Raw genomic sequence first — 24,245 nt, 5'->3', positions numbered from 1 at the left:
ATAAAAAAAATATCAATTTTTGAGCCATAAGACCATCTGACTAAATCTGAACTTGAAAAAAAAGTTCTTAAAATGATATGAGGATAATTTAAGAATGTTGGCTGATGTCACATCCTCTCAGAGGTAGTCTGATATTTTTACTGGCTTCTACCTTGTGAAAAAATGTTTGATCCTTTAGTAGAAAAAAAAACACTAGCCAAATATCCTGGTACTCTCATTATGTATGACATGTAAAAAAAAAAAACCATACAAGAATACCCTCAGGGGCTAAGTCTAGTCATATCTTTTTGAGTAGCTTTCATCTTTAGTGGTGGTAGTCATATGGTAAGATGCTTCTGTGTGTCAAATTCAGACCAACCATATGAAACAGTCATCCACAGTAACACATGCCCCCCAGTTACTTAGAATAGCCTCTGGTTAGCCTGCTTGGATGAGGCCACAACCCACCCAGACAGAACCTTTGAGTATACTTAGTACACATGTACCGGACACTATAATGGAAATTAAAGGTCACTGAAATGACCATGTCAGTTTTCAAATTAAAGGTCCCGTATATAACTATGTTATTACTTCTGTGAAATCGTACCACATCATGTAACAGCAGTAATGCAAACGATAAGCAATATTCTACCATATGGGTGTGTGATGGCGTCGTGCCCAAATATATCAAAATGTACTGTATTTTTGACCATACAAAGTATTGAATGCCTTTACTGCTTCTGCATGCAGTATTTTGAACAAGCAGTGACATTGTTGTTAAGTTCCTATACACCATATGGCCAAAGGTATATGGATACCTGACCTTCATACCTATAGAACCTTGGTGGACATCCCATGTCTCCACACCACACCAGTTTCTTTACACCAAACTTGTCAAACCATATCTTCACACACCTCAATTTGCACACAGTCACGCTGCAATAACGTTGCCACAAAGCTGGAAGCATGTAATAGTCTGAAATGTCTTTGTGTACTGTAGCAGGAACATTCCCCTTCACTAGAGCTCAGAGGTGCAGCCCAAATCCTGAACAGCAGCCAGGTCCCATTAACTCTCCTCCACCCACTTCACCGCTGGCACTGAGCGTCCCTCGAGGCTGCTCTCCCAGCAGCCGCCAAACCCACGTTAGTCCATCAGACTGCCAGACTGGGAGGTGTGATTCGTCACTCCAGAGGGCACGTTTCCACTGCTCCACAGTCCAGTGGGGGCGCGCTATACACCACTCCAGCTGACGCTTGACATTGCACGTAGTGATCTTAGGCCATCAAAACCGACTCACCAGTTCTTGACGCAACAGGGCATAGGCAATATTTAAATGCATTTATGCATGTGCTTCAGCACTCGATGGCCTGCTGTGCGAGTTTGTCTGGTCTACTGCTTCCTGACTGAAATATTGTTGCTCCTAGATGTTTCCATTTCACAATAATAGCACATACAGTTGACCGGGACAGACCCAGCAGGGCAGACGTGTGGTAGAGGTGCCGTGTTTAAAGTCACTGAGCTCTCCAGTAACTGAGTCACTGTCACTGAGTCACTGAGTCAAAGTCGCTGAGTCAAAGTCACCGAGTCAAAGTCACTGAGCTCTCCAGATCTGCTGCTAGTTTTTGTAAATGGAGATTGTATGGCTGTGTTTTTGTTTTTATATACCTCTTAGTAATGAGTGTGACTAATACACCGGAACTCAATAATTAGGATGGGTGTTCAAATACATTTGACCATATAGTGTGTGTTTGCATTCTGGTTACTGTAAGAGGACTCACCTGATCCTCTGTGAGAACAATCAGTCTGGTTACAATAATGTTCACAACGTTTCCTAGACTGGAATCACGGTAAAGTTTGGCAACCTGACCTCCAGAAAAGAAGAAAAGACACAAAGTCAGACAAATGACCTCAACACATCCATATGATGCAATCACATCACAGGCTAGAGAAACAATCCCTGGATTCCGTAACACACACAAAAGCCACACAGGCCTGTGGGTAACAGGATCAAACTTACAATGTTCATGACGGACAGGATGTAGTGCTCAATGTCCTTGCGTCCGTGGTAGCCCACCATCATTTTGTCAGCCACCACCAGGGTCTCGACAAAGCGCTCGGCGCTGATGGAGCGGCGCTGGCGGTGGGTGGAGGCTGAGCTGCTATTACTGTGTGCAGGGGCTGAAGTGCCCGGGGCGGAGCTTGTTTGCAAACATGTCATCTGCTTGATTGTGAGGTCTGGAACATAAAAACAGATGATGAACGAGAGCTCATTGTTCGTGCTATATAAGATGAAGGCTTTTAGGTGACCGCTCTGTTAACATCCTTGATAGGCTTTCATTTAGTGTATTAAATTTATGTCCGTTCAGGGAAATGGTTTTCATATATGACTTTGTATACTATCAAGAAATTTATTTTATGGAAATTTAGAGAATATAACTGAAAATTTATGTAAATTATATAAAAGACATACTTAGTTATAGCGGTAATAAAAATTGCAGTGCAGTACACAAGGTTTCCAGAGAAACAGGGCATTTCAGACAGAGATCCTTCATCATCTGTGCAAGCAAAAAGCTTCTGTGCAGTAACTCCCTGGAATCTTCTTCAACCATATTATTTATTGATTGCATATGTAATTACATAAGTATACATACAAAATATAGTATTTTAACTATTAACTAGTTTAAAGTATATAAAGTAGTTAATGGAGGAATTTCACACGTCTTCACATGTGCAGAGAAATGCATGCATGTCTGCCATGTGCAAGGGGGGGTTCCTCCTTGAACCTCGCTGCTGCCCGGCGGGGCATTTATGACCCAGCTGCTAGAGGAGAAAGCCACTAGATAACACGAGTTCAGGCATGCAGGCTTCCTCCTGCCGACAGCCTTCCCTGCAGCCTGCAGCCCTGCGGCCCAGACGCCCACAGCCTCGGTGGGAGCAGCAGGACCCCTCATGCCTCACCAGGCTCACAAGGAAAAGGGCGGGTGTGTTATGCAATCTCATCCAACAGGCTGCTGTTCTCTGTTCCAATGCAACCTCAGCACAGCCATGCTGAGAGGCTCACTGACCTGAAACACCACAGCCGAGCTCCATGCTGGACTCCAGTGGAGACAGGATGGAAGACTTCTTATAAATAACGTGTGGCTGCCCTTCTCCAGTGAACTGGAAATCGCTGGAGTTTCTGGAGGTTTCATCCTTTAATGGCTCAATTAAATACTGCTCTTCTTCGGTGGTGATGACACCGTGCTTGTGCAGAAACCGGAGGAGGGAAAAACACAGAACAATCACAAGGTCATTTCAACGTGTTTGAAATGTTAGTATTTAAAACCTCACAGGCGTTCAAATTTATAGACTGAAAAGATGAATCATTCCAATGACAGAATGTCATTAAATAAAATCTGGATATCAAACTGAAATCAGAGAGGACTGCATGTGTGTATGGTTTAACGTTATCTTTTCTCCAACACCAAATTGGTAATAAACTCAGAAGGTGAATCAGATAAGTCAGAGAGGATAAAAAACAAAACTTTGCCCTGCAACAACCATCCAGGTATGGAGTTGCAGAATCCTGGTCCAGACTGCAAACTGGTAGACTAGGTGCCGCTTGCAGATTGGCAGTGCATACTTTTTGAGTTAGGTTTGAACAAATCTCATTCATGTCTCTTTCATTGCACCCAAACTACAAAATAAAAATGCTGCAATCCATATCATTGAGATAAATGACATTAAAACCACAAACTACATAAAGAACAACATCATAATTATGAGGATGCCAACCAAAGTACACAATTCTGAGCCCCTGAAAAGCCCCACCGCAACATAAATTGCAGAAGTAATCCAGATATGTTTATAAAAAACACTGGCACATCCCCCAAGTCTGTAAAAGCCACAATGAAACCAATTAAACCCCTTTGCACAGAAATAATAAACTGGTGCGCAGGCAAAACAAAACTGCGCTCGATGCAATCCGTCTGGGGCGCGGTGGACCGAGGGAAAAACACAAAGACGTTCAAGCTCTTTTTTCCATTTTTGGTTTCCCTAAAACGACTGGGGCAGAGCAGACCTGTGTAATCTCAATTTATGAAGTTTACTGTGCCAGTGCATTTGGCTGCAACAACAATAATAATAATCCATATTTAACATTAAAACAGCTGGCTTTCACCACACTGTGAGTGATGGAAAGAACCTGGTGGATGAGAGAAGCTGGTCAGTTGTTATGCCTCAGTCTGCACCTGAAAGCCTCTCTCACTTGGATTAGTGACACCATGGAAATCATTAACGTTTTCATGGGATTTCATGGGTTTCATGGGATTTGGGTTTTTGGAGTTCACTGTGAACCCATCCATGAAACCTTATCAACCCTGATAAACACTTCACCAAATTATGAAGTTTGCAAATTCTAAAAAGAAATTGTAGCAAAAAGCCATCCAGTGTTTGGGAACATATTTTAATTGGAAACCAATCAATTACTATTCATTTGAAACCCTGACAAAGTTTTGCATAGTAATCCAAAATGATCCACCACTGCAAAACCATTGATCAAGGCCAATACTTTTGTAACACATTGAAACCTGAAAGTAGAAAGCATGGTTATCTGACTACTGAGCAGAGTGTGTGCAGGTTTCCTCAGGGCTCCTTGGGTAAAGCATTTCAGACCCAGTAGAGTTCAGATCCAGTGGGGCTTGGACCCGGTGGGGCTCAGGAATCCCTCCGGGCCTCCAAAGCCTATTGAAATTCCTACAGATTTGTGCCCCAGTGCAGCCAATACCAGCGAGGAGCCCAATATGGACTTTCATCCTCCCACATGTACTCCTTGTCAAAGAGGTCAGAGAGCAGAAGTAGCTCCCTTGGGAATTTTCCACTCTCGCTCACTTTCCAAGAGAGACAGAAAGAGCGTGTCTCATGACATGCTTGCAGTAAAACTGGAGGGGTGAGTAGGTTGAATCGTCAAATTTACTTCTTTCTATATATAGCCAGAACCATATCCTACCACACATGGCCAAGGCCTGCCATTCATATCTCATCACCGCCAGAAAAGCCCAGTTCACTCTAGCTGTTGCGCACGGGTTCACAGAGGCTGGGTGTTTTCCTGATGAAACGCAGCGAGAGATCAGCTGGCAGCTGCGAATGGACCTGCAGGTGCAGGAAGGACCCAAGCCTCACGTGGAGACTCGCAGCTAAGCTATTTTGCTGTCACTCACCAGTCACTTTAACAGAGAGCAGAAGCAGTAGTCTGCACACTCAAACTCGGTTCAGATAAGAGAGACACAAAGGAGATGTGTTTAAGCCCTCTCTCTGTTTTATTATCGTTACGCATAACACTGGTATCCTGCCCAGCGCGCTGTCTACTTTCTTTTCTGTTTCAAGGCATTTTCTTTGCATTCCCTTTTTTCTCAAACACTGGTGCAGAGTTCGATGGAAGATAAACCAGAAAGTAACTGAGTTATGTGCACTAAATAAACAAGCTCAAATGAGCTAAAAAGCATTTTAAAGGATCTAATGTTGTCATGAATCATGCAGTTTTGAAAACGGCATCCAATGAAACTACACAATGTGTGGAGAATGGGTGAGGTGGCTAGATGGAGAATGATTGGCAGTAATAAACACAGGCTAAACAGATTTGGATATGTCTGCTATAAAGTGTTCAGCACCCTGAGGTGCAGTGGTGCTCCAATGCTGCTGGGTCTGGGTCTCCTGTTCTGAACGCCTAAACCTGCTTTTTCCCGCTCCCAGCCCTAAGCGGGGTTTCCTGTTCTAACATGCATAATTCAACTCATTAGATAATCAAGTCCTTTATGGGAGATACTCCAGAACAGGTACTGGGAAACAGCCTTTTAACCACTAACAGAGAACCTATTAGTCTGTTATCTTCAGCAATGTTCCTGACATGCATTAAATGCGATACACATGTCACAGTTGATCACAGAGCAGGAAGTCTGGCAACAGTTGACCAATCAGAGGGGTCTTAGAAATCCTTCCTGGATTTCACCTACCTTCCTTGAGCCACCAAACCAAGAGGCTACTTCCTCTACTCACCAGGCCTTGGCAGGTACTCAGTGCCACTCCTGTAGTGCTGTATCGATCCAGTAGGTATCCAACATAATGGCAATCATCCACTGTGGAGTGCCGTCTCTCCTGGCCATCCCGGCCCCAGTACTCCACAGTGAAATGCCTTGAGACCAGGCTGGGGTTGAGTGTAAGGTTCAGGTGAAAGTGCTTGCCATAGGCCGAGAGGCGGTAGAACAGGCGGGGCTCGGCGGGCTCCAGCCCCCGCCTCCGCCGTCCGGGCCGGTGCTGTTTCACAGTGTAGCTCATGAACTCGCCCTTTTCATTCAGCCGAACAGGCACTGTGAGCTGGTAGTCGCCCAAGTGGGACAGGAACTCCTCTACTCATAACAAGTGGGAGAGCAGAGGTCAGGGGTTAATGATACAAGCAAACATTGATAAACAACCAATATTTCTAAGAGTTTCATTATGCATGGGTTTATGATGACTACTGTTCAGGTATCAGGTGTCTTGAATGGTGTGTTATATTCTTTGTTAAGATCATTCTGGTTTAATGTGACAATCACACCTAATGAAAGCCTATACATGTAGCACTTATCAGTTCAGTCTGCCTTAACTGCATTGTACCTTGAGAACTGTATGCAAGGCTCTGAGGATCAGCAGCGGCCAAGAGCAGGCTCACAATCCAAGTCAGTTTCTTCCACAAAATTTCCATAATTTAGAGAAGGTCTGACATTGGGTGGGGGCAGGGCTAGGGAAGGCTACACTAGGATTAAAATGCTTCAGTCAATCCCGCCTTGCACCATAACAGGTCCGTGGTGATACTTGACATTCCCGAACTTCACTCCGTGAGTTTTCCAGGGTTCAAAGGTCTTTGCAGTGTGGGAGCCTCCAGAATGGATTTGCATTTGCTTCCAAACGCTCAGCCATGAGCGATGCAAAGATCCATGGGCTAATCACTTCAAGTAATTCCAGAGCAGCAGACCTATTCAGGGAGCTTGTCTTGAACTATCCATTTGTCAGCCTGGAAGTAAATCACGACATAACGCCTTAGTGGAAAAGGACTCACTGGTATTTCACACTTGTTTCTGAGCAATGAATGTCTTTTAACTTAGAATCGAAAAATCAAATTTTCAGTTCCCGCAACAATTCAAATCAAAAATGTTGGCACCACAATATCTAATGGAAACATCTGGAATGAACAGGTTACAGTACTTCAATTCATGATCATACGAGAGCTAACGCTGACCTCATATGTGATGAGTGGGTTGGCAAATGTAGCTCCAGGTTATCGTTTTCGCACCTGCAATACAAGTTGAAACCACACATTTTAAATCTGTGTAGTGAGGAAGCTGTGGAATTTTGCTGGTGGATTTTCGGCTTTTTAAAACCAAACAATTACTAGTAACCATAGAAATTCAATTGAACGATTTGAGAATTCATCTATTAGATATCTGTGCATATGCTTTGAAAGCCACATTGTATCTCCCAGCTGGACCCGATACCTCCATCACGTAATACTTCAGATGCTTCTAACAGGATGAACAATGCTGATGCCGGTGAAACTCGCAAGAATATTTGGGAAGCTAAAGCTCTCTGACTATAGTGAATTCACAGAACAAATTGGCATCGATCAGTGAAGAGGCAAATGCGCAAACACGGCACATCTCACTGGATCAAAATCCAGACAGCAGTGTTAAATCCAGGTGTCTAAAACGTGTCTGACCCAGACAGTTGGTAACTGGCCAAAGTAGATTAAACTGAACCCCATCCACCATAAATAAATAAACAAACAAACAAATCAATCGATCAAAAAAGCACACAAAATTTAGATGATTTGATTAACAGCGGGAATGAGTTGGGGGCGTCTTTTCAAACCTACAAGGCATTTTACACACACCAAAGGTCGGCTGAGCACTTGGACGTGTTTTCATTTGCAGAGTCAATTTATTCAGCTCAACTTACTATAAAATGAGTGAAAGGAGCGAACTGGTTCAAGAAAGCTACACACGATTTCCCATTACAACAGTTGTCCGTATGGTAATGCGACACTTCGTTAATCCAGGTGGCCTGTCGCTGTGGCAGCGATCCAAAAAGCGAGATGAACCGCGCATCCATCTGATCATAGTTTATGAAGACTCGCTGGAATAATTAATTAAGCAATTATAAATATTAACTGAATTCGGCGAAAGGCATTACATAAATGAAATATTATGAAGCATATATTTGGCTAGTGAGCTATCATAACAAACGTAAACTCTCTACTTATTCGAAGACAGCGCAGAGGAATCTTGTATCTTGTCATGCAGTCTAGCTACTTTCTTCTGACAACTGTTTGCGTGTGTAAACCTATCATAGTCTATTAGCCCAACAGTGCAAGGTGCAGACTACGCTTTTCCTCCATCAGAGACTGTAAGAAATGGTAGTTACCGTATTCTTTTTCATTGTCAGAGGCTTTGCCGATTGTAGAGAACACAGAGAAATGAATTCGTCTGCATTGACGTCCCGTAGTTAGTGTTCAGTTCATTGCATTCTTCAGTAACGCTCCTTTCGCTTTAAGTCAAACTTTGACTTTCATGCCGACAAATGAAAAAGTCCTAGTGCAGGTACAGAGTTGGCTCTTCACAGGTTCACGGACATTACAAAAACCGTTCAGCTCCATTAATGAATTAGCGTCCAAACCATGGAACAAGTTGCTTAATTAACACGTGCAGCTATTTGACTTTTGTGAGTTTCCAGGTTGTTGTGTGTTTGCTTATTTGTTCTCGTTGCGAATACAGGCTCATAAAACAAGAGAAAAAAAAACAAAATAACAGCAATGCACAGTGGTGCAGAGCATGCAAGACAGCAGAGCCGAGCAGAACTTGCCCCCTTTAATAGCGCGACAGCAGAGCCGAGACGAAGTTGCCCCTATAATAGCGCAGCCGGCCTGCAGCCAACTCGCGAGCTGCAAATTGGCAGCCTGGACTGGGAGGTTCGACATGACGTCATTTGCAGATGTGTCTAGGAGCCTACAGCCATTAGCAAGCCGCACGTTTCTATTCATCAGCACTTTGAAAGGGATAAGGTGGGCGCATCAGGGGCTTTATACTAATTAGACAAGGTTAGGAAAAGTGTCTAATTGTCTTGTATTCAGTTTACCGCAGACTCGGGGCACATTTGACGCTATCTTTAAAGTGCCGCATCTTTCTTTAGATGTCTCTTTTAATTGCGACGGGAGTTAATGATGCTAGCCTATGTTTTGAGAAGAGTCTGACTTATAAAAAAAAGTCTGTACTGTTAAAATATGTGCAGATTAATAGCACATCTTAATAGTAAACATAACAATAAACCATATACACCTCTACGCGCAAATCTACCAGATAATTACCGTTTCTCAATATAAGAACTTTTGCAGAGACACTGAAAATCACACATCTTAATAGTAAACACAACAATAAACCATATACACCTCTACACGCAAATCTACCAGATATTTACCGTTTCTCAATATAAGCACTTTTGTAGAGACACTGAAAATCATAGTCCTCGGGGCTGGACCCGACTTTTTACATTGTCGAGTTGACTGTAGGTTATTAAAACACTTTCAAATGCGCTGTGTGGCTCCTGCATATATTGTCATTATTCAGAGATGGACGCTTGAACGTTAATTTGGTTTTGGTTCTTTTATGTATTTACATATATCCGCTTTTGATGTGTAAATTAATACACATAATAAAATAATTATTTATGTCAAAAATGCATTCTTATGGAAACCCGATTAATTTTACCAGCAGTGTTCCAAAAACCTTATGTTGCAATTACACTGTAAAATAATTGATTTACTAGCGACATCTGCAGGCGTTAGGTATCATAAACTTTAAAACCTTAAAAAGAGCTCACGATTTAATTATAATTTAAGTTAAAGATTTTATGAACCATAGTATTACGTACATAGAGAGTAGATGTATGTGTGTAGCTTATACATATGTGTGTGTGTGTGTGTGTGTGTGTGTTTTGTGTTGCTCGCATTATAAATATCATTTGTTTGCAAGATATGGATACTTTGTACTACTCCAGGAATGCTCCAATAAGATAGCAGTCAAAGGCTATCACATTGACTCAAAGCCATATACAGATTGTTCATTTTCTGATGAAGATATATGCATTTACATTATGGCATTTAGCTGACACTTTTATACAATTACAACTGAGTACAATGTGAGTAATTGAGGGTTAAGGGACTTACTCAGGGGCCCAACAGCGGCAACTTGGCAGTGGTGGAGCTTGAACCAGCAACCTTCCAATTACCAGTCAAGTACCTTAACCACTGAGCTACCACATGCAAATGGCTCATGTTCTATTGTGGCATAGAAAGCAAATCGGCAGACAATCCCTTCAGATGTCAGATTCCCCATAGGTCAGTTTTCCAGACATTCTCCTTGGCTTCTTGATATCCTGCTATCATTGAAATCAGGCGCTCAATGTACTCCAGCTCTTAGTTCTGTCTCTTCTCTGTTCACACTTTTTATGGTATGTTCACTGGAGTGTTTTTTGTATGAACTGTTTTCTTGCTTTAGCTACACATCTTTAAGCATCTTGCTTCTTGTTTCATGTTTGTTTTTGTGTCATTAAATCAATTTGGACAGGTTGTTTCTTAACATTCGGGCTCAACTTTTTCTTCTTTGTATTGTTATTTTTGTTATCATTTAAAACGTTATTATTATTATTATTAGTAGTAGTAGTAGCATTCGTTTAATAGCATGTTTGTTAATTTAAGTTTAACTTAAATTAAACTTACAAAACATAAATACAGTACTTATGTGCTTAATTTCTCTTGTGTGGTTACCGATGCTCTGAAACTAACTGGTATCCAGGCGTCATTACTCTGACTGAACTACCCTTGTTCTCTCTTGGTCGGGTGATGATACATGATATCTTGTGCACATTCCTGACTCCTCCTGAACTTTGCTTTGACCTTTGTTCTGCTGAGGAGGCCTGTAGGTTGTCGCCAGAAAATTGAAGAAAAGAGGATCAGTCATATTCCCTCCACATCAACAGGCGGCAGTATGACGAACGGAGAGTCAATGCACCAGCGAGGAAATCTGTGCTTGAAAATGGCGACAGACGTGGAAGATGAAAGTTCGGGAAACAAACGCAAATTAACAGAGGATGAAAACGACGATGGAGATGAAGGATGGGTTGGACCAATGCCTTGTGAGGCCACTAAACCTAAAAAGAGGAAGGGTAAGTACTTTCACCTCTAGAATGTTATTAGCCAAGTCAGTTCATTTGGCTCCAGTTAGCTAGGATAGCTAGGTTAGGCTAGCTAAGCGGCATCTGTGAACTCCCCTGTGTAAGTTTGCTAGGATAATTTAAATATGTATTCCTTTTGTGCATCTTGGATGTCGCTTGAAGTTTGTATTTAATCTGCAGTGCTTGAATATGAAAGAGTGTACCTGGACAACCTACCGTCTGCGGCCATGTATGAACGAAGCTACATGCACAGGGATGTTATCACTCATATTGTATGCAGCAAGTAAGTGGCCTACGGCGAGATTACTTTTCAAACGTCTGTTGCCTTCCGAGCGTTTCTTTTGACCTTCACTGTAGAAACAGATTTGTAGGTTGCATAGAAAAATCCGTTTTCTCCTACTATCTCCTGGTTCGACGTCTTTTACATAAGTCGGTCTAGGAAGGTTTCAAACCCCACAGCTCTGTAATATTTTCACTTTTTCTTGCTCTAAATTATCTAATTTTAGTACCCCTCATTCAGTTAAGAATGTAAATGTGATGCTGATTGTTGTGCTGTTTAAGATACTAAGTCTTGCAGTGCCTTAACCTCTTTCCATTTGTCAACAGAACAGATTTCATCATCACAGCAAGTCAAGATGGCCATGTCAAATTTTGGAAGAAGAAAGAGGATGAGGGGATAGAGTTTGTTAAGCATTTCCGTAGTCATCTAAGTGTGTTTCATTGGTTGCATTCACTGGACACTTATGCAGTGTTAAACTGTTTAAATTGCAAAATGTCATCACATGTATTTAAATAGACATAACCTTTCTAATCCCCTGTCTCTAGGCGTGATTGAGTGTATTTCAGTCAGTGCTGAGGGCGCACTCCTCTGCACCGTTGGTGATGATCAGGCCATGAAAGTGTTTGACGTTGTCAATTTTGACATGATAAACATGCTTAAGCTTGGGTAAGCTCTCATTTTCTGGTATGTTAAACTACATACAAATATTTGTTTCCCTGTGAATGTTCTAATACCCTCTGCCCCCCCCATTAGGTTTCAGCCTGGTCAGTGTGAGTGGATCTATAATCCAGGTGATGCCATCTCTACTGTGGCATGTTCTGAGAAGTCCACTGGAAAAATCTGTGTCTACGATGGACGTGGAAGCAGTCAGCCACTGCACACTTTGGACAAAATACACTCCTCCCCGTTGTCTCAGATCCGCCTTAACCCACGGTACCGGGTCGTGGTCTCGGCTGACCGAGCAGGGATGCTGGAGTACTGGACAGGGCTCCCCAGTGAATTCAAGTTCCCCAGACAGGTGGAATGGGAGTATAAGACGGACACAGACTTGTATGAGTTTGCCAAATGTAAAACGTATCCCACCAGCCTGGCCTTCTCTCACGATGGCAAGAAAATGGCCACCATCGCTGCTGACCGCAAAGTGAGGATTTTCCGGTTCCTGACAGGGAAGCTGATGAGGGTGTTCGATGAATCCCTGACAGTATGTGATATTCTACTGGGTTGAATGTGTAGGCCTGATAAAACACTCCTCTGGTTTGCTTTTAACAACAACCTTCAGAGAAGGGTGCTGTTACTCATTTAACCAGTGCTTTTAGTTTAGAGTTACTTTGGTTCAGAGATTTATTTATTTTTATTATTTTTTTGCAGGTTTTAATTTAAGAACGTATGGTATATTGTTGATTTAAGAAACTGGATGTTTGAGCTACAGCACTATTGAAATTGTATTTGGTATGTTTGTTGTTGAAGGATGTACCTTAAATCTGACATTATTAGTCAGTAAACTGGTTCAATTTGAGCTAGTTCTGAGAAGTAACTTTGTAAACTTTTGAACATTAGGTCTACTCTTGGCTCAGTAATCACAAAAGTCCCAGTTTTGCTGTACAGACTTTCTTCTTTAGCTGTAGTTTTAGATTCTGTTTTTGACTCACCAGTGTCGTGTGTCCTGTCATCTGTATGAACGGTATCCTATGTACTCTCTCAACAGATGTTCACAGAACTCCAACAAATGATACAGCAGCTGCCAGACATGGAGTTTGGGCGTAGGATGGCAGTGGAGAGAGAACTGGAGAAGGTGGATGGGATACGACTGACCAACATCATCTTCGATGAGACGGGCCACTTTGTGCTTTATGGAACCATGCTGGGAATCAAGGTCATCAATGTGGAGACAAATAGGTATCTGATGGGATGGCTGAAACGTAATTGCACACATGATGTCAAATATCCTGTGTCCTTGGAGCGTCACTTTGCAAGCTCTTCAATGGGGTCAGCAGGTAGGCAACTGCCCTTCATTGGTGGTGTGCTGAATTACACCCACACCACCTCCAGAAGGCTCAACAGTTGAGGTCTGGTGTCCTAGAACCACCCCACTTTGAGCTCACTTTTAATCCAACCACTTATAAAACCTCTTTAAACTGTAACCCCCGCTGGCTTCCCTGGTGACTAAGGTATACCCAGCTCCACTGACATTGTTAATGCATGCTCAGTGCCACCAGTTCCATATGGGCTTTACGTGCTACCCCAACAATGCACAATGAATTAACCTCCCTGTATTTAGCCACCGTGGTGCCCCTGCGCAGCTAATCGTTTCTTAAACCTTAAAATCCATGCTGCCAGTTCCATATGGATTTTACCCATTTTTACACCATGGAATATTCCCCAAGCCGATCCATAATGGCCTTCCCCTGTGACTAAGGCCATACCGAGCCCCTCTGGCACTGTTAATGCATACTTGGTGCCATTGGGTCCATCTGGATTTACCATTCTAGGCATGACAGTAACCCAACAATATGGGTCTGATATTAATCCAAACTGCTCATTAGTTTGGATTATTTTTATTTAGATTTTTGTCAACATTGCATTCTGTCCAGGTGTGTGCGGATCTTGGGGAAGCAGGAGAACATCCGGGTGGTACAATTAAGTCTGTTCCAGGGGGTGGCCAAAGCCATACAGGCAGCCCCCACCATAGAGATGAAGGCCTCAGACAACCCCGCCCTCCAGTCCATCGACCCAGACCCAACCATCTTCTGCACAGCCTTCAAGAAAAACCGCTTCTATGTGGTAAAATACAAAAAAACCCACGCTTATTGTAAACAGTTATATAGCCTTTGAAGTATATCACATATTATGTGGTACCACAAGTACCACAGCTGATGGCAGTTTTCATATTCCACCGCCATTCTGACTTCGCCCCACCTTTCCTAATAGTTTACTAAGAGGGAGCCAGAGGACACCAAGAGTGCCGAGTCTGACAGAGACATCTTCAACGAGAAGCCGTCTAAGGAGGAGGTCATGGCTGCCACGCAGGCCGAGGGGCCTAAGAGAGTGTCGGACAGTGCCATCATCCACACCACTATGGGAGACATCCATATCAAACTGTTTCCTGTTGAGTATGTCACGGCCTCTACCCTTCCGTGCAGTGTTAGACATGGCAGTGCACTCCTCCCAGTGTTTTTGATCAGTTTGGTATTTACCCCATGCTTGACATTGCAGATGTCCCAAAACGGTGGAGAACTTCTGTGTCCACAGCAGAAACGGATACTACAACAGTCACATATTCCATCGTGTCATTAAGGTTTGTGCAGGCTTTCACTGGATGGCCTGGTTGCGTACGTCCAGTTTTGAAGAGCTCCTGGATTGTATGCTTTCTTTTTGCTCTCAATTCTTAATCCAGTTTAACTGATCAGTTTATCAAGGCCTTCATGGGCTGAATCAGATATATTAGAGCAGGCTTCTGGGTGAGGAGTTGGCGAATTCAATTCTGTTGAAAAACTAATATCTTCAGTGTAGCTTCACAGGACACAGCCGTTCCTGTTATTCCAGGTATTTCACTGTTGACAGCACAGATTGGTTGAACCTACATGTGTGTGCCCAGGGTTTCATGATCCAGACCGGCGACCCCACAGGCACAGGCATGGGAGGGGAGAGTGTCTGGGGAGGCGAGTTCGAGGACGAGTTCCATGCTACACTGAGGCACGACCGACCCTACACGCTCAGCATGGCCAACGCAGGGCCCGCAAGCAACGGCTCCCAGTTTTTCATCACTGTGGTCCCCACTGTAAGGGCTTTGCTAAATAAATAAATGTTTTTTTGTTTTTGTTTTTTAGGATGTGCTGTTTAGGTTTAAGGCTAAAACTACTCTTTCCCCCCCCCCCTTTCCAATAGCCATGGCTGGACAACAAACACACAGTATTTGGACGGACCACCAAAGGAATGGAGGTGGTTCAGAGGATCTCCAATGTCAAGGTCAATCCCAAGACAGACAAACCCTATGAAGACATCAGCATCATAAACATTACTGTCAAGTAGACTGAAGTGGACTGTCTTGGTACTGTTTTGTATAATAAATATTTTTTTTCCCAACAGACACTGTTTAGTGTTCATGTTCATGAAGCCAGACACTGTGCTTGTTATTTTTTTAATAGCATAATTGAGTATTATTACAAAAAGCCATAGTCAAGTTCACAACAAATGTGTAGGTGAATACTGTGCTTGAAGTTTCCAAAACTCAGGAAGGAAATTCTTTTTAAAATAACATTCATTCTTGAAAAAGGAGAGAGAGAATTCATGCATGCTCTTAACCTACATACAGAGAGAAAAACTTTACATACCAATGAATATTAAAAAAACAAACAGTTCAAACCAAAGGCTGGATCCTCAGAACAACTAGCTATAATGACTTGTGTGCAAAGTTGGTGGTGGTTTCAGTACCATCACAGCTAAACAAGTATAAATTAATTGGCGGTGTTTTTATAAGCTCATAGAGATTAAGAACAAAATACCTGCGAATTAGAATGGTGAAGACAAGTGTTTGTAGGTCAGGTCTAGAGCATGTGAACACTTGGCTTCAACAGCAATGGAGTAAACTTGAACCTACTAGAAGAAGGGTTAATCTGTATGAGAAGCCTATAGGATGTGTACAATGTGTATGAGTATGCATTTCTTCCAGCACAGCAGTACGGCATCTCAACTGAAAACATTTCAGAAATCACAACCAGTAACTCTTAAAAATATAAATAACCAGTAACAATATTTCATGTAACAAACACGTCCTCTACTCCATACTGTGACTACATATCTGCACCAATGCACCAATTTTTAAAACCACAAACTGATAAATAAATATCACAACTCTTTTCCAAGCAAAATTCATACAACATCTTTAAAAAGAAAGAAAATCAAACCAACATGGTACAGTGAAGTAAGGGGCCACTATCTTAATGCAGACAACTCTCACATAGTACTCACAGATCTGATCACTGGTAACGCTGATCCCCTCGTACACACTTTCAGGTGCATGGGTGCTTTGCATTTGTTAAATGGTGACTGTTGTGATGTGCATTCTGTTCTGTTACCTTCAGTGTTGCTTTAAAAAAAGGCGAGTACCTTAAACTGTTCAGTTCCTGCGATGTAGCAGGTAGATCATCAGGCGTAATGTGTGATGTGTGATTTGTTTACTGTCAAGACTTTTGCATTTTCTGATTGTCCCAATTTTGCCTTCTGCATATCTTGTTGTCCTTAGATTCTGAATATGAGGTTCCAACCAACTGTCATATTTGCAAGAACTGTAATGCCTACCCTAAAATGCTGTAAAAAAAAAAAAAAAAAAAAAAAAAATCACTGTGGACCAAGATATTGGTCTATTGTTAGTTAAGCTGTTTTGTTCATTAGTTTTAAGATACTTTATCCCAGCTCCATTAAGCTTTAAGACTAACAATGTGTGACACAGGATGAAGTTGCCAGTAGAGTGAGTGTGGGAAGAGGGCAGGCTCAGTGCTGAGAGGCCCCTGAACGCGTCCACTAAAGGGGTAGTTCTGCAGAGCCAACGTGGCTACCCAGAAATCAACATGAGTTAGCATGGTACCATAAGTCCCAATGGACACACTCAAGCCATTGCAAACTTGTACAGCTAAATTTAATTCCCCCAGCCATGTTAGCAGTGCGTGGAGAACTATCCTTTTAAACCTTCCAACATGCCAACACTGCCAACAGTAACCAAAAGGATGTAGGGCTGCTTTTCCAGTCAGATTATGTGAAATCAGCCACGTTAGCACAGTCTAGTGGCATTGTTCCAGTTCGGAGAGGAGGCGCTCGGTCAGGCCACATCCAGAACGCCAGCGGCTACCAGCTGGCGCGAGAGCCAGTCCAGGCCTTCATGGAGGCCCACGCCGCTTCGGGCATCACAGCCCTGGATGTGCCAGCTCCGCCCACAGCACAGCTTGTGCAGGCTCATCTGCTCCGTCATCTCTTCCACCGAGACGGCTCCAGGGACGTCCTGCAAGGTGGGGGCAGACAGCACGGCATGTCAGCGGCATGGTTGAACCCGCACAGCAGGGCCACAGAGTTGTAGTTCCACATTTCCACTACTCTGATGTCATAGTAATAATACATCACCTAACCAGCTGAATCTTTAGATATAGGTATTAGATCTGAATTCACTAAGACAGAGATTGTGAAACACTACTCTAAACCACAGGTAGGTTTTTCAATCTGGTCCCTGAATCTCTCAGCAAGTTCACATTGTCACTTTGTGCCAGTTTCTTACACTTAAAGCTGCTGAAAGGGATTTGTAAAGACACGAAAGGTTTCCATCCAGAAGGCGATTATTAAAATAGTTGCTGATTACGGAGCCCAGTTACAGCTAAAAACTGCGACACCGTCCAGCTATAACAACAGAAAACCTCTCAGGCATCAGGTGGTCCCACCTCCCTGTCAGGAGGAAGGAGCACTCAGGACGGGACTCAGGACGGGACTCAGGACGGGACTCAGGACGGGACTCAGGACGGGACTCAGGACGGGACTCAGGACGGGACTCAGGACTCCTGGGGTACCCAAGTTGGGCAGAAGTTAGCAAGAACGGCAAAACTGATTACTGTTTGCTACTGAGAAAGAACAAAAAAAACCCCGATGGACTGGCTGGTCCCGAAGGCCTAGAGGCAGGCAACGCTGGAGCTGAAGAAGCCTGAGATGAGGCCACACCTGTTTGTTGGCGAAGATGAGCAGCAAAGCGTCCCTCAGCTCTTTCTCAGTCAGTAGCTTGGCCAGCTCACTGTGGGCCTCCATCAGTCGGTCCCTGTGACAGCTGTCAATCACAAACACCACGGCTGCGGGACAAGGGGAGGAGCAAGCGTTACACAAGAAACACTCCGGGGGAAGAAATAAAGCATCTACACGGGCAGACTGGAATCCCGAAATGCTGTGTGAGAATGAAAGTGGAAAAAAGAACAAAAGGATTAAAAACTAAACAAAAGTGTAGCTCACAGTGCTTTACCTTGCGTGTTTAAATAATAGTGCTTCCACAGGGGACGCAATTTATGCTTGCCACCTACATCCCAGATGGTGAATTTCAGATTTTTGTATTCTACAGTTTCTACGTTAAAACCTGAAACACACAAAACAAAGATGAAGTAAGTGATTGAAATTAAGAGGACTGCAAAATTAGATAATTCCTTTGCAGTTCTCTGTATTTACCTATAGTGGGTATGGGCTGCATGAATTCATCTTGTTTCAGTTTGAAGAGAATGGTAGTTTTGCCAGCTCCATCCAAACCCAGTGTCACCACACGGATTTCCATTTTAGGGCCAATATGTACGCGATTGTCCTGAAATTCAATTCGTTACAACTTACAATGGCCCTTATGCAGCAGTATATTTGAATGAATGCCTTAAAATGCCAGTAGTAGCATGATGGGAGCAGCAGGGGGAGGTATTCACCTTGGTGAACGTGACAGGGATGCCTGCATCCAGCTGGACGTGGTCGGCCATCTCCGTGAACTGCTGCTGCTGTTTCTGCAGCGTGTCCAGCAGCCGGCTGATCTCCTGCTTGGCCAAAACAACCCTGCAGTCGTCCTGTTTAAAAAGCGCTCACAGTGGTCAACACTGGCGACTACTGCACAGGTACAGCAACAGGTTTGCAACCACCAATCAAAATGAAGCCCACAGGGCCACATTGCTGCACTGGGCCAAGGTCACCAAAAACAATGAACATGTAGCAGCGTTTCAAAAATGACGACGTGCTTAAAACATTACATGCTCTTTGTGCTCCAATCCACATGATTCCAGCTCACCAATACCATCAAGTTGTGGCAGGAAGAGTGATGAGAGACATTTTGGCTCTACCTGTTGCAGTGTCTTCTCGCAGTGCAGGCAGGCAGTAGACACCTGTGACAACAGGATAGTCATGTCCTCCTGCTGCTGTCGGAGCCAGATGAGCCTCTCCCTCACGTGGGCGTCCACCACGCTCAGCGCCATCTCCTCTTGACGACACAGCGTCTCGTGCAGGTCGGCAAAATACGCCCGCACGCAAGACCGAGCATTCTCCGCCGTGCCCGGCACCTGGTATGAAGACAAGAGGAAAGGCAACCTTTACACTCTTCTTTTATACATTTTAGTGAATGTGTGAATCTACACCAAGGTGTCTGTGTGACTGTGTGCATGATGGTAGATTTTGAAATGGGTGTTTACATGATTGTAAATCTTGCTATGCATTATAGACAGCTACTGTCTAACGAAACAAATATTTCTTGTATGTGCAAACATACTTTACCAATAAAGTCTGATGAGAAAGATCTGTTTTAAACTTCGTTTAGTAGGTTTTTAGCTGTTTTCAAAGTTGTCCTATGATCTGTAATGACCAAATACATTTCAACACAGCCCAGCTGTATTAGTCAAATCAAGAAACACCTCCACAAGGAGTCGGGCCCCGCTGCCTGCCAGTTAGTGGACCGTGTTGGAGGGGCTTGGGAGGAAAGGCTGGATGGAGTGCGTGGGACTAAAGGGAAAAGGTGGACTTGTGTCCAGGTCTAGCACAGGAGAACCTACAGAAGCTTTAATGGCAGTTACAGCAGTGGTCGAAGACCTCATCCTTACGTGTTCCGTGTGGGCCATCCCCACTCCATCCTCCACGATCTGTTCCCCACCCTCAATCTGCTGCACAATGCCCACGAGCTTCCTGGAATACTCGGACACTTCCTCAGTGAAGGTGCGGATGCAGTGAGCCATGTCTAGGATGGATGCCCGGATCTGATTGGCCTCTGCTTCCAGAACAGCATGCTGTGCAGGACAGGAAGGAGTTTCAGCATAGGGGAAACCTGGACACAGCTTATGTCCTCAAGGGGGCGCAGGGCAGCTTGGGCAAACCCTGGTCTCAGCGTACCTTATGTCCTTGGTGCTTGCCGTACTCCTTGCAAACGCAGCACATGAGCGGGCCTGGCTGGCAGGCTTCCTCCAGGCAGACGAACTCGATAGCGTGCACCTGGTGCTGGGGGCACAGGGTCTTCTCGTGCGGCTTGTCTGCCAGCGGCACACGCCGGTGCTTGGCTAGTGTGCGGGTGGAGTGCGTTAGCTGCGAGCACTCTGCGCACAAATGGGTGGCGCACACGGTGCAGTACATGGAGGCGGTGTGACTCTCATCCTCGTCACACCGTATGATGCACTGCAGGATGTCATGAGGAGAAATCACTATTTGTGAAATATTTTAGGCATTTTTTAGGCAAATAAATGATGTGATGATGCAGTGTTAAAGGGACCAAAGCTCAACCAAACGGTAATGTAGAATCCAAATGATAGCATTATGCAATGCCCAAAAGATTAATGTAGCAATAATATGTGTAAACATGTTTATCTATATTAGTGTTAGCAGTCCTGAAGCTAAACCTGGGACTCTGCATATTTCTAAAGGTTTGATATACAGTACCTTTTCAAAATGCAATAGTACTCACTCACAGAAAAAAACAAAAAACAAAAAAAAAAAACAAAAAAAAACAAAACAAAAACTTATGTATGATCTGCTTCCCACATACGGTTTAAGGTTTATTAAGCCTTACTTTAGACTTTCATATGCTCAGAATTAATGGCAGTTACGGCACATTTGTGAATATGCTTTGATGGAGGTTTTAATGCAGAGACACTATTACATTTGTACTGGGCAGAAGCATGTGCTCTAATGTGTGAAGGCGAGAACTGTGGTGCTAACCTCCCCCATCTCTCGCAGTGCGTCCTCTGACATGCCTGACTGAGTGGAGGCACCGTTCTGCAGTCGTTCAAGCAGCTCCAGCAGAGCAAAGTTCTTTTTCAAGCCCCACACCCCAGAGTCCCCTTAAAGCAAGAGAAGAATCAGTTTAATAGCCTTTATTGTCATTGTAGCAATACAAAATTCAGCTTTCTCTGCTAAGCTACACAGAGGAGTAAAGTAGATGACAAAACTAAGGCCTTATTTTTTTTTTTTTAAGTATGTCATGACATCTGTTCTTCTATACAGAACAGAAGCAACTGAAAACATTAAAGTCAACTTTAAACTACCAAGAGATTTACTCACCCAGCTCAGTAGCCTGTCTGTCAAAGGGACATCGCACAGCCCGGCCATGTAGAGGCAGGCGCGTCAAACAGTCATGGCACACGGTGTGACCACAGAGCAGCAGACGAGGAACCTTCTCTCCTTGTAGAGAAAAGACGTCTTCACAGACTCCACATTCCAGGACCTGAGGAGTGGCAAGCACGGATGTCACCGCGTCCCATCTTTTTCTCTGGACTTCAATAACATAGCTACATAGATCACACATGAGAAGCTACATAGCAACATTTCCGTGTATTGTACGTCTGTAACGTTGATCCTCGTATAAATCGGACCTTATCCCGTGAAAATGGCTGATCGCTAGGAAAAAACTGTGATGCGGCCAATTGAAATTCTTTGTGCTGCAGTCAGAGGTAGCAGCGAATGAAGCCAAACTAGTTTAGTTAGAAATGCCTAATTAGCCATCCAATCTAGCATACTCAAGTAGCTAACTGATGGATAATATTATCTAGGTATGTTAGTTAGCTATCTGTCTGTCTGTCTCACTCAGGGCTGTCGTACCTTTTTAACAAACATAGCTTAGCTAGCTAGCATTATAGCGGCTGTCATTTGTGAACAAAATGCAAATTCACTGCGAGACCGTAAGCTGTAATCTCTTATCGCTAGCTGCCTAAATAAAAATAGGAAGCAATTAAACCGCCCAAAATCAAATTGTATAAAACATACATGTGTTAGTAATCAAAGATGTCTGATGGCGTTAGCTCAGCTCGCTAATCTACACAACACTGCGACGTAACGCTGCGTCTGTGAAACAAGCCACGAAGGCACGGACAAACCCAGAACAGAGCTGTGTGCATCAACCCATTCCCAAAATCTTCATCTTGCTTAGCTACATCCTTAAGGCATCGCACCTTCACCGTGTTGCCAGCGGCACCCCTTCCATGTCGGACACAAGCCTCCATCGATCCTGCGGTCCCTGGCCTGTTTACACCCACAGCAGCAGCCATCCTTAGACACGACCATTCAACACATGACCCCTGGGTTGAGAGGACGAGCACCTAACTTTTATCAACGTAACTCTGGTTTATTACGAGTTGCCATAACCTATCCGCACACTATTCTATTTTAGTATACAAAACATTTAATTATATAACAAGTCTTTTTGATCCTGGAATTGTATATAAAATAGGGTCCTTCAGCATTTAACCCCCTCTTACACATAATGGATGCACCCATCAGCTGTTTCCGTCGGTTTTATGTGGATGCTGAGAAATCTCCTGGAGATGTACGCAAAGCACTGCAGCACTTAACACGTTATATTGGATAAAACTTAAAGTCAGTTTGACTGTCATTCTAATTACCTGAAAGAGTTGAAAATCAAACAGTGACTGAATTGCTAACTCAAATGTACTCAAATTACTGTCAAATGCCATTTGGTTCATTGATTCACTTTTTTCCAACAGAATTGTGAATGGGAAGGTAATACACAGCATAGCCTGCCCTTCACATGCTGTTAATTTTGCAATGAGAAAAATGTATATTATATTGTGGATTACTTACTATGATAGAATCATGGGTTTCATTCAAATCACAACTTATCACCTGAATGCTGAAAACAAACAGCAGACCAGGCATTTTGTTCAGAATGTGGTGAAACAACAACAAGGCATTTTTATTAAATTATTAAAATGTTAGGAAATACTTCTTCATACCAAGTTAACAGTAAAGTGATTTTGTTACATCTAAAGTTTCTTTGTATGAATCAAATAAATGGCCTGTTTCTGTGAGAAAACATTGCAGCCTGCATGGTCTTGAATTTTTGCTAATGAATATGCAGTAATATATAATTATAATTAATATACTTATACATGCATCTATAATTAAAATAAAACTATACTCAAGAAGAAAAAAAAAAGAATTTCCATAAAATAGAATATCATTAAGAGTGAAGGTGTAATTTCATCCTGTAGATTTAAATAATGAAGAATGATAAAGATGGTATTTATGACAGCCTACATGTAACATGTGTGACGGCCTACATGTAACATGTGTGCTTTATATGAACATATATGAACATATATACATTCATATATATATATATATATATATATATATATATATATATATATATACATATATATATATATATATTCTGTACAAGCATATATATGTGATGGCCCGAGTGCAGCAGGGCAAGGAGCAGGACGCACAGACCTTTCTAGACGAAGACAGACATTTATTGCACACATGACAAAACAATGGAGAAAATAAAAATCAATTAAATTCATTTAAATCAATTAAAATCAATTAAAGCAATATTTAATAAGGAAATGCTTGGCCAAAATAAAACTCTCGGGTTGTTTTCAAATGTTTTATATTCTGTTTCTAAAATGCAAAATCTGAGGAATTTTATTATTTATATTCAGTGAAATCTTACTGTGTGTGTGTGTGTGTGTATGTGTGTATGTGTATGGTGTACTATTGTGTGTGTGTGTGTGTGTGTGTGTGTGTGTGTGTGTGTGTGTGTGTATGTGTATGTGTGTATGTGTATGGTGTACTATTGTGTGTGTGTGTGTGTGTGGTGTACTATTTATTTTATTGTTGTTTTGAGACTGCCTATAGCCTAAGTTAGATATAATATTCTTTCTGTGTTTGCGCACCGATGTGAAGTCGTACCGTTGTAAAGCATTATGCCACGTTTAAATGGTTTAAATAACATTGCAAAAAAGGTTCTCA

General features: G+C 42.9%; 3 protein-coding genes across 4 annotated transcripts in view; 1 reads left to right on the top strand and 2 right to left on the bottom strand.

Annotated features, from left to right (window-relative positions):
* adamts6 (ADAM metallopeptidase with thrombospondin type 1 motif, 6) overlaps window positions 1-8,905 on the bottom strand; it is a 59,732-nt gene extending 50,827 nt beyond the window's left edge. Inside the window, exons 1-7 of the mRNA XM_027007625.3 lie at window positions 8,414-8,905; window positions 7,233-7,286; window positions 6,611-7,007; window positions 6,014-6,363; window positions 3,046-3,223; window positions 1,998-2,215; window positions 1,759-1,842 (exon numbers count right to left, since the gene is read on the bottom strand). Of these exons, the coding sequence (XP_026863426.2) occupies window positions 1,759-1,842; window positions 1,998-2,215; window positions 3,046-3,223; window positions 6,014-6,363; window positions 6,611-6,698 (918 nt within the window). The 5' untranslated portion in view covers window positions 6,699-7,007; window positions 7,233-7,286; window positions 8,414-8,905. The remainder of the gene's footprint in view (window positions 1-1,758; window positions 1,843-1,997; window positions 2,216-3,045; window positions 3,224-6,013; window positions 6,364-6,610; window positions 7,008-7,232; window positions 7,287-8,413) is intronic.
* A 2,141-nt stretch (window positions 8,906-11,046) lies between these two features.
* Window positions 11,047-15,585, top strand: ppwd1 (peptidylprolyl isomerase domain and WD repeat containing 1). The gene is made up of 11 exons (XM_027008100.3): window positions 11,047-11,209; window positions 11,399-11,501; window positions 11,825-11,928; window positions 12,044-12,164; window positions 12,252-12,699; window positions 13,204-13,394; window positions 14,090-14,279; window positions 14,427-14,608; window positions 14,712-14,793; window positions 15,094-15,276; window positions 15,384-15,585. Exons 1-11 carry the CDS (start codon window positions 11,050-11,052, stop codon window positions 15,525-15,527), a joined length of 1,908 nt encoding a protein of 635 aa, XP_026863901.2. The 5' UTR covers window positions 11,047-11,049; the 3' UTR covers window positions 15,528-15,585.
* Window positions 15,586-15,622: 37 nt separating this feature from the next.
* On the bottom strand, window positions 15,623-22,523 carry trim23 (tripartite motif containing 23). Of its 2 annotated transcripts, XM_027008111.3 has the most exons (11): window positions 22,421-22,523; window positions 21,534-21,696; window positions 21,192-21,313; window positions 20,373-20,651; window positions 20,087-20,269; window positions 19,337-19,552; window positions 18,932-19,066; window positions 18,690-18,819; window positions 18,490-18,600; window positions 18,198-18,322; window positions 15,623-17,493 (listed from the first exon to the last, which is right to left on the bottom strand). In XM_027008111.3, exons 1-11 carry the CDS (start codon window positions 22,514-22,516, stop codon window positions 17,314-17,316), a joined length of 1,740 nt encoding a protein of 579 aa, XP_026863912.1. In that variant the 5' UTR covers window positions 22,517-22,523; the 3' UTR covers window positions 15,623-17,313. The 2 variants fall into 2 exon arrangements, with proteins under 2 accessions (XP_026863912.1, XP_081558525.1); XM_081702399.1 differs by lacking the exons at window positions 20,087-20,269; window positions 20,373-20,651; window positions 21,192-21,313; window positions 21,534-21,696; window positions 22,421-22,523 and adding an exon at window positions 19,764-19,925.
* Window positions 22,524-24,245: the final 1,722 nt, after the last annotated feature.

Source organism: Electrophorus electricus, chromosome 19, assembly GCF_041902795.1.
Source record: "Electrophorus electricus isolate QZ-2024a chromosome 19, ASM4190279v1, whole genome shotgun sequence".
NCBI classification, from domain to species: Eukaryota; Metazoa; Chordata; class Actinopteri; order Gymnotiformes; family Gymnotidae; genus Electrophorus; species Electrophorus electricus.
This window is presented reverse-complemented; position numbering and strand designations above follow the sequence as displayed.

Bases quoted from the DNA above. Each gene is read 5' to 3' on its own strand.
- trim23 (XM_027008111.3), bottom strand. From the start codon at position 22,516: ATGGCTGCTGCTGTGGGTGTAAACAGGCCAGGGACCGCAGGATCGATG. The intron at 21,314-21,533 runs GTGAGTAAATCT...TCTTGCTTTAAG, and splicing joins CAGACAGGCTACTGAGCTGG to GGGACTCTGGGGTGTGGGGC. The intron at 20,652-21,191 runs GTTAGCACCACA...GACATCCTGCAG, and splicing joins CACTGCGAGAGATGGGGGAG to TGCATCATACGGTGTGACGA.
- ppwd1 (XM_027008100.3), top strand. From the start codon at position 11,050: ATGCACCAGCGAGGAAATCTGTGCTTGAAAATGGCGACAGACGTGGAA. The intron at 11,210-11,398 runs GTAAGTACTTTC...TTTAATCTGCAG, and splicing joins TAAACCTAAAAAGAGGAAGG to TGCTTGAATATGAAAGAGTG. The intron at 15,277-15,383 runs GTAAGGGCTTTG...CCTTTCCAATAG, and splicing joins TCATCACTGTGGTCCCCACT to CCATGGCTGGACAACAAACA.